This window comes from Lactuca sativa, chromosome 3, assembly GCF_002870075.4.
Source record: "Lactuca sativa cultivar Salinas chromosome 3, Lsat_Salinas_v11, whole genome shotgun sequence".
NCBI lineage: Eukaryota > Viridiplantae > Streptophyta > Magnoliopsida > Asterales > Asteraceae > Lactuca > Lactuca sativa.
Genome location: NC_056625.2, coordinates 264565773 through 264575886, shown reverse-complemented (window position 1 = coordinate 264575886; position 10114 = coordinate 264565773). Strand labels below are relative to the sequence as shown.

Here is a 10114-nt window from a genome sequence, read left to right as displayed (position 1 = left end):
ATTACAAACCTAAAGCGGTGGCTCCGGAGGTGCGGGAGGGTGGCGACGATCGAAACTGTGAAGATGGAAAGGAACAACGTGGAGGAGGCGGAGGCGAATTCGATGCTGGTGACGATAGTGGGGATCGAAGTTGCAACAGATGGGGGTTGAAGAAAGGCGTCTGCGCCTGAGGAGAAGAAAACAAGGAGCGTGAAAAGAAGGAGGCGTGTTATATTAGGGCAGGAACGTCTTTTTTCTTTTTCAGACTTGGGTTTATGTCTGAATTTTTCATAGGCATTTAACCAATTAAGAGGTATTTTATAAGAGGCTATCAAACATTGCATGCATTGCATATCTGAATTTTTAAGAGGCTGCCTCTTAATTTGTCTATTAAGCGATAAACAAACAACCCCTTAGTTTGAGAAAATAATCATGACATTGTTGGAATAGTGTCTAAGGCTGTAACTATATTAGGCAAGTATTTGACCCGGTTGTGCATGGTCCTTTTGGGTTGCCCTCACCATAGCGACTTGATAGGATGATTTATTAAGAGAGAATAAATATTATTAATATATTATGAGAATAATATAAAGAATAATAATATTGTTATTTGATTAATATAAGTCATAGAATTAATTGGAATTAATTTGGTGACTTAAAGAGATTAATTAAATAAGAGGGTATAAATTATCAATTGTTTGATAGTTAAACTTTAGACTGTAAATCCATATTGATAGGGATTGGACGGATTCTAGAAGCTAGGGATAGCTTCAAATCGTCCAAAGAGTTATCTAAGGAATGAATTTGGATTGCTTTAAGAGAAGATTATCCAATTAGGGTTTAAGCTGTAACCCTTAAGGAGTCTACAAGTATAAATAGACCCTATGGCATAAGGAAATCGGCACTTGATCTAAAGTAGAGAAGCCCTGGCCGATTTCCTCCCCTCTCCTCTCTCCCAAATCATCCTCCTTGCTATTTGGTGTTTGTAAGCCATTAGAGGAGTGACAATTGTGACTCTAGAAGCTCCAAGACAACAAGATCAAACAAGGGATTCAAAGGTATGATTCTAGATCTGTTTTAACATTGTTCTTACACCTAAATAGTCATTAGAAGTCTTGGATTCAAAGCATGTTTAATTAGAAAGCCTAGATCCAAGCATTAGGGTTTTGCTTGCGCACATAGGAATGTTCTTATGGCTAAAACCCATCAGTGGTATCAGAGCCTAGCTTGGTTTTCATTAAATTGTTGCTTATTTGCTTGAAACTAAACTCCAAATTCGATTTTTGTGTTTCTGAGTCATGGACTCGGCGAGTTCCATAGTGGATTCGGTGAGTTGGCCTGACTCGGCGAGTCCATTTGTGCACTCGGCGAGTCCAAGCGTCAGGAATGGCCAGATTCGGGATTTCTTCATGATTATCTTATGGAAACTTACCTTAATCATATTAGATTAACCCTAATCCGATTTTTTGATATATATGACTATAATCTTGATCTAATTAAAGATATTTATCAATTAATAAAATATTTAATTTCCTTATATGATAATTAATTAATTAGTTTGATTATTTTGGTAATTATCTTGAAAGAAATCTTGAATAAATCAAATATAGATAATTAGGAAATTAATTGTTAATTTAAATTATTTGTTATTTGATCCTCCATGTTTTAAATGTTTAAAACTTGTCCTCAAGTTTTGAAATTTATATTTGTGATTAAAAGTTTTAATTTAGACAATTTAAATTTCAAACCCTAGATTTTAAAAGGTTTAAAATACAACTCTATACTAATATAATATTACAAGAATAATATATATATATATATATATATATATATATATATATATATATATATATGTATGTATAACTAAAATGCTAGTCTTACCGTTAGTAGGCCTCATTCACGAAGCCGATCTATAAGGTGGGTATAAGGTTGCGGCCTATAAAATGGCGCTTAATGGGTGTACACTCACACCCATTGCTTGCTTGATCGGTGGAGGGTCGTTAGCCGAACGGGTAGGATAGGGCAACCTCATCCTCTCATTAAAAGTATAATAAGTAATACAAAGTAACTACACATTTTTTAAAATTTTCCAATCTTAGTTACTTTAGGAAAAGTGAATTGATGCAATCCCATGAAATTACACTTTGCACCCTTGCTAAGAAGTTGGTGGAGCGTGTGTGGTTTACCGGCACACTAATTGGCTCTAAGCAAAGGTGGCAAATGGTGATTCATTTTTTATCATAGTTCGATGGAGCGTGTGTGGTTTACTGGCACATCGAATAGGTGATCGTTACAATGAAGGCACCATGTGAATTTGCATGGTAATTCACACCCGCTTTGTGATCCTCGGTATCCCAGTCACAAACAAGAGGGGCATATCGAGATTTAAACATGCCATTGACTAGTTTCAACGAATCTCATCCGAACCTAGGAATTCTCAATACATTTAGGACTAATAGTTAAGTTTTTATGGTGGAGAATTAGTGAATCGTCATTCACTTACCTTCAATTTATTTTCATGTTAGATTACGACATCCCTTTTCTAATATGTAAATGTTGTTGGTGGATCCTAGCCCTAATTTTTCTTATTGGGTGATAATTAGGGATTCATATTCTAATCTATCTTTGTCCTTTCTATTTGTAGATGTCAAACGCAAACAACGTTGCTGCTAGTTCTTTCACGTTGATGAGCCTTTGCCAAAAGGTCACCTTCGATGGAATGAACTTTAGCGAATGGATAACATACATTCGCACCATTGCTCGCTATGAGGATAAGGAGTATGTCCTCGATGAGAAGCTCGAGAAAATCAACCCTGAAATCGCTACTCCGGCTGAAATCACCGCTTTTGAAACTCATGAGCGCGATGCAACGAAGGTACATTGCATCATGATAGCCACCATGAACTCCGAATTCTAAAAGTCCTACGAGGACATGTACGCGTACGAGATGCATCAAGACTTATTGGAGAGATACCACCAGAACGCGAGACAAGAGCGTTATGAGATTTTTACCAACATGATTTCCGCTAAGATGGGTCATGGAGAATCTCTTACCATGCACCTGCAAAAGATGCAAAGGTATGTCGACCGCCTTCGCAAGTTAAATGTTGACTTTGGGGAAGACTTGGCGATCGACATGGTGCTTCACTCTTTGCCTCCGATGTACAATCAATTTAGGATGACCTATCACATGAACAAAGAGGAGGTCACCCTAAGCAAACTCCAAGGTCTCTTGAGGGTCGTTGAGAGCAACTTCAAAGACAAGTCTGTTGCACCAACTCCCAATCCACCCGCTGCTCCTGTCTTGGCTATTGGTCAAGGAAAGGGAAAGAAGAGGAAGGCTTCGTCTAAGAACTATCGCAAAGTTAAAGCCCGAGATGGTGCCTTTTCTAGTGGGACCAAAGTTGATCCCGCTAAGCCCTGCCCTAACCCTAAGGAGGCAGAGTGCCACCACTGCCACAAGATAGGACATTGGAAGAGAAGCTGCCCAGAGTACCTGCAAGCCATCAAGGAAGGAAAGATCAAGCCATCTTTCGCAGGTATATACACAATTAAATGTAAATATTCTAATCATGCTATTTCTTGGGTTCTTGATATCGGTTGTGGTTACCACGTTTGTTCTAATGTGAAGGGACTAAGAAGAAGTAGGGATGTGGAGCAAGGAAGGATCAATCTAATCATGGGGAACAGAAGATCGTCGCCTGTGACCAAGATTGGAGTGTATTCTTTAGTGCTTAGGAATAATTTAAGTTTAGATTTGAACAATTGTTTCTATTCGCCAGAAATGGCTAGAAACATCATTTCATTTCAGGGTTTGTTTAGACAAGGTTTTAGATTTTCTTTTAATAATGAGAATGGTTCTATTTTGGCTTATCTAAATGGTGTCTTTTACTTTGAAGCTGTACCATGTAATGGAATTTATGAAACTGTTATGATTGTTGATAACTTAGGAAATGATGTTTTGAACATAGATTCTTCCACTAGTATGGATAAAGCATCCTTGTGGCATTGTCGTCTTGGACATGTCAACAAGAAACGCATAGCCCAACTCCAAAAGGATGGAGTGTTGGAGTCATTCGACCTTAGGGAAGATGACACGTGCGAGTCTTGTTTGCTTGGAAAGATGACTAAATCACCCTTCACGAGTACGTGTGAAAGGGGTAAAGGTCTATTGGACCTAATACATACCAATGTATGTGGACCATTTAGATCAACCACGAAGGATGGGAACCGCTTCTACGTGACTTTTACCGATGATTATAGTAGATATGAGTATATCTATTTAATCAAGCAAAAGTCAGAAACCTTTGAAAAGTTCAAAGAGTTCAAGAATGAAGTGGAGAATCAATTGGGCAGGAAAATCAAGATGCTTCGATCCGATCGAGGAGGAGAGTACCTAAGTCTTGAATTCCACGATTGTCTCAAGGAGTGTGGAATAGTTTCACAATTGACGCCTCCTAGGACACCGCAGTTGAATGGTGTGGCAGAAAGGCGTAATCGAACCTTATTGGATATGGTTCACTCTATGATGAGTCGTGCTTCACTACCGATCTCTTTTTGGGGGTATGCCTTAGATACTGCCGCCCATATCCTTAACCGAGTCCCTACTAAGAAGGTTGCCAAAACACCTCACGAGATGTGGACAGGGAAAGCTCCCTCGTTAGCACATATCAAGGTTTGGGGTTGCGAGGCTTTCGTAAGACGAGATACTCACGACAAGCTCGAACCTCGAAGTGAGCGATGTATTTTCATCGGCTACCCACAGAAATCCTTTGGATATCTCTTCTATAGACCGAAGGACAATGTTGTCTTTGTTGCGAGGAGAAGAGTTTTCCGAGAGCGAGAACTCATAGGCCAAGGAGATAGTGGGAGGCAAATCGAGCTTGAAGAAATTCAAGAGTCGATAGATGAAGGAACCTCTACCACTGGTACTCAACCCGAGGAGGAAACTCCAGTTGAACCAATTGACGAGTCCTTACCTCTTAGACGTTCCGATAGAGTTAGAGTTCATCCCCAGTTTTATGGTTTTCATATTACTACCGAAGGGGACACGTATATTAGTGATGGTACACTAATAAATCTAGATGAACCTAATAGCTATAAGGAAGCCATGGCAGGCCCGGAGTCTGCGAAATGGAAAGAGGCAATGGATAGCGAGATCCAATCCATGTATGATAACCAAGTTTGGAATTTGATTGATAATGTGCCCGGACGTAAGGCCGTTGGGTGCAAATGGATCTTCAAGAAGAAGACCGACATGGATGGAAACGTACACACATACAAAGCGCGATTGGTTGCGAAGGGCTTTACTCAAACTCCCGGAGTTGACTATGATGAGACCTTCTCACTAGTTGCGAAGATAAAATCTATTAGAGTGATGCTAGCGATTGCCGCATTTCATGATTATGAGATTTGGCAAATGGATGTCAAGACCACTTTCCTTAATGGGAAGTTGGCTGAGTATGTTTACATGGCTCAGCCAGAGGGGTTTGTGGATCCGAAGCATCCGAATAGAGTGAGTAAGCTTGAGAAGTCCATCTATGGACTTAAGCAAGCGTCTCGCAGATGGAATCTTTGCTTCGATGAGAAAGTCAAAGAGTTTGGATTTGTACGAAGCGAAGATGAATCATGTGTATATGTCAAAGCCAGTAGGAGTATAGTTAGCTTCCTCGTTCTATACGTCGATGACATATTACTCATAGGAAACGACATCCCGACTCTGCAGGAAGTTAAGTCCTGGCTCGGGAAGTGCTTCGCTATGAAGGACCTCGGAAAGGCTTCTTACATTTTGGGAATAAGGATAGTAAGAGAAAGAAGTAAGAGACTAATTGGACTTAGTCAGAACACTTACTTAGAGAAGGTACTAAAACGTTTTAGTATGGAAAACTCGAAGAAGGGAGAATTACCGATACAAAGTAATGCCAAGTTGAGTAAGACTCAAAGTCCGAGTACCGAAGCTGAGATAGCAGAAATGAGCCGAGTACCATACGGTTCTACAGTTGGCTCAATCATGTACGCTATGACTTGTACTCGCCTGGATGTAGCCTTCGATTTAAGCATGGTTAGCAGATATCAAGGGAATCCTGGCAAAGCACATTGGATTGCGGTAAAGAATATCCTTAAATGGAGGAGCAGTGACATGGAAGAGTTCCATGGAAGAGTTCCAAGCAGGAAATCGTAGCTGATTCAACGTGCAAATCAGAGTACATTGCAGCGAGCGAAGCGTCGAAGGAGGCAATATGGCTGAAGAACTTCATCGGTGATCTTGGAGTTGTACCTGCCATAAAGGAGCCCATGGAGATTTTCTGTGATAAAGAAGGAGCGGTTGCCTTGACCAAGGAATCGAGGGATCATGGTAGATCAAGACATATCGATAGAAAATATCACTTTATTAGACATCGTGTAGAAGAAGAACAACTCGTAGTGAAGAGGATATCATCAGAAGATAACCCAGCATATCCGCTTACGAAGGGACTGAGTAGGGTTAAGCACTTGCAGCATGCTAGGAGTATTGGGCTGAAGGATGATATTAACATAGATTAGATAGTATTAGAAGCGTGTAATAGATAAATGTAATTAACATTTGATGATTAAATAAAGGAGTTTTATTTATGAGTAATGTTACTGTCTTATGTTAATTGTTTAACTATTGTTTCGCTTTCCATGTTTTGACTTCCAGAATAATTGAGTTTATTAGGAATAATCGAATTATTCGAATTGTCCACAATCGTTCATATGTTGGAAGTAGATGTGAATGAAGATTGTCATGAATTGGTGTGTAGTCTGTCTAAATGGTGTTAGACATAGAAAAGGGTTGCTGCAACGTTCATGCGTGCTTATGAACTAGTTTTGAGCATTGGAACAAACCCGCGCTTGCTGGAATCACCTTATGGAATATGATATAAAAGGGTGATCGCAAGACGATAATATCATATAGTCTTAAAACCTAGATATATGGTTTGTTATTTGTTAATTGATAATGCGAAAACGCATCAGTAACTCGGTGTTATAAAACGCATTGTTGTGTATAGTTGGTTAATGAATAAGTAAATGCATATAAGTCAAAGTTTATCTGTAACTTTTATCTAAGAAGGTAAAAGCGATATCTCGGCCGCTCGATGATTTGATTTGACTTATGTGTCGGGCCCGGTCAGAACTGAATTGATGTGTTCGATTAAGTTCTATGTCAAATAAATCAGAGATCAAGAAACCTAAATGCTTGACTAACCATTCCATAGGATTGTCAGCATGATATCTAACAGAGGACTGTACGATCCCTTATCTAAAGGACAAGATTGATTAGATCAAAGTTTGACAGCGTCTTTGAGAGCTACGATGGCAAACCGAATTGTACTTGTGCATATAGTTACTAGACTTATCCAAGTGGGAGATTGTTGAAATAATGTCTAAGGCTGCAACTATATTAGGCAAGTATTTGACCCGGTTGTGCATGGTCCTTTTGGGTTGCCTTCACCATAGCGACTTGATAGGATGATTTATTAAGAGAGAATAAATATTATTAATATATTATGAGAATAATATAAAGAATAATAATATTGTTTTTTGATTAATATAAGTCATAGAATTAATTGGAATTAATTTGGTGACTTAAAGAGATTAATTAAATAAGAGGGGTATAAATTGTCAATTGTTTGATAGTTAAACTTTAGACTGTAAATCCATATTGATAGGGATTGGACAGATTCTAGAAGCTAGGGATAGCTTCAAATCGTCCAAAGAGTTATCTAAGGAATGAATTTGGATTGCTTTAAGAGAAGATTATCCAATTAGGGTTTAAGCTGTAACCCTTAAGGAGTCTACAAGTATAAATAGACCATATGACATAAGGAAATCGGCACTTGATCTAAAGTAGAGAAGCCCTGGCCGATTTCCTCCCCTCTCCTCTCTCCCAAATCATCCTCCTTGCTATTTGGTGTTTGTAAGCCATTAGAGGAGTGACAATTGTGACTCTAAAAGCTCCAAGACAACAAGATCAAACAAGGGATTCAAAGGTATGATTCTAGATCTATTTTAACATTGTTCTTATACCTAAATAGTCATTAGAAGTCTTGGATATAAAGCATGTTTAATTAGAAAGCCTAGATCCAAGCATTAGGGTTTTGCATGCGTACATATGAATGTTCTTATGGCTAAAACCCATCAGACATAACTTAATATTAAATTTTGTTAGTAAATCTTATATAAAAACAATTTTAACATGCAATGCTTATAAAAAAATGACTAGATATAAACGTAAATAATATTTTATTTATTGTATAAAATACTTTCCTTTAAATATAAAGAATAAAAAGACCACTTACATATAAAAAGATAAAATGACATAGAAATTCGACATTTTAGGAAGCTAAAAGATAAAAGCAACATATGTTTATAGATGTAATATATAGTAATATATAATGAATAATATACATAATGTTATTTTTTTTCATAGCCGAATGGAATGAGTTGATAATTGTGTTAGCGTATGAACTACGAACTATATATAGATATAGTTTGTGATAAAACCTAAATCCTCCAATGAAGCAACCGAGGAACGCCATCAAGGGCCTTAGAGGAGGAATATTGCCCGTATTCATGGAAGGTGGTTTCTCTGTACCTCGGTGGGTTCTCATCGGAAACCAGCTCCGGCAATGGTCCCAACACCTTCTTCGACGGCGCTAAGGAGGGTCCGAAGAAACACGCCACCGATACTCTCGGTCCTTTCTCATTTGCCACCACTCTATGCTCCACACTTCTCAATTTATCATTCGATAAAATCTGCAAAACCCTAAAATGGTTACACTCCAGTTTGGTTTTTCAGAGTCAAGAATCAATTGTCGAATGTTATATAGCTAAACAAGCTAAACGAACGTGCCTGTAATAGATCTCCGATATTGATCACAAGCGCACCAGGTATTGGAGGAACATCAATCCATTGATTTTGATGGAGAATTTGTAGTCCCCCGATTTCATCGTGTAGAAGCACTGTTAGAAAACCACCGTCTGTGTGTTTGGTTGTACCCATTGTTAGATCTGGTTGTGGACAAGCAGGATAACAATGGCCGGCGATCGAAAGCCCTTTGTCAAAATCCAGATCTCTGAGGTGATTATCGTTCAACCCCAAGGCTTCTGAGATCAATCGGAATAGCAACCCGCCTAGTTTCATCACTTGATTTGAATACTCGATTTGTATGTCTCTGCAAACCTCCGGTAATTCCTCCGGCGGCGGAGGTGACGGAGCCATAAATGAAAAGAAGGTGTCTCTCCAGTTTGCGGCAGGGGAACTATGCAGATCGAAGTTGCTATTATACACTACTGTTCTCGAAAGATCCCTCGTGTAAAACTGTTTTTTCACCTCCACATCTTGTTCGTGAAATCTACGAACTCCTTGAAGCATCTCGTCCATAACAGTCACAGGGATCCCGTGATTCACCACTTGAAAGAAACCTAGATTCTCCGACGCCGCACGAATCTTCTCCACCGTCGATGCTCTATCGGTTGATCCAAGGTCTACGACTGGAATCTCGAAAATTGTGGAGGTTTTGGGGGAGGTTTCCGGTGGGTGGATGAAGATGCGAGGGATTTGTCGGATTCCGGCATCGACGAGGCCTTTGACGCCGGTTTTTGTTTGGTCGAAAGCTTTGAGCTCCGTTGGTCGATCGTAGCCTGAGATGACTGAAGTGGTGGTGGCCGCCATTTTTGTGAAGATGATCGTAAGATGTTATGCAGATAATATGCTGCCACCCACTCATTCTTGCAACGTTGACTCAAATGCTAATAGAAGTAAAAGTCAAAGTTAACTCAAACTGAATCTCTTTTTTAGTATATGTATATACTAAATTATTTGTTGTAAACAAATATAATGTCGTGTGAGTTTAAACTCATCTTAAAACACCAAAATCTTGTCGAAAGGAACAATGTGTTTGACAATAATATACCTTAAATGAGCAATGTCAACACTAAATTGTAACGAGAAAATCCAACATAGCTGTATTCTTGTTCCTAGTACGATTTCAAGGAAAAAGTGAGCTGAAACTATATGAACAGTCAACTTGGATTGAAATGATAATAAGAACATGAAGGTAATCAATCATTAACTACATGGCAATTGTAAAATGTTTTACCTCTTCTATCT

At 38.8% G+C, this 10114-nt stretch overlaps 1 protein-coding gene across 1 annotated transcript; it reads right to left on the bottom strand.

Annotated features, from left to right (window-relative positions):
• Nucleotides 1-8284: 8284 nt before the first annotated feature.
• LOC111888091 (1-aminocyclopropane-1-carboxylate oxidase homolog 1) lies at nt 8285-9909 on the bottom strand. Its single transcript, XM_023884198.3, has 2 exons — nt 8855-9909; nt 8285-8757 (listed from the first exon to the last, which is right to left on the bottom strand). The coding sequence occupies exons 1-2, from the start codon at nt 9674-9676 to the stop codon at nt 8506-8508; spliced, it is 1074 nt and encodes a 357-aa protein (XP_023739966.1). The 5' UTR covers nt 9677-9909; the 3' UTR covers nt 8285-8505.
• Nucleotides 9910-10114: the final 205 nt, after the last annotated feature.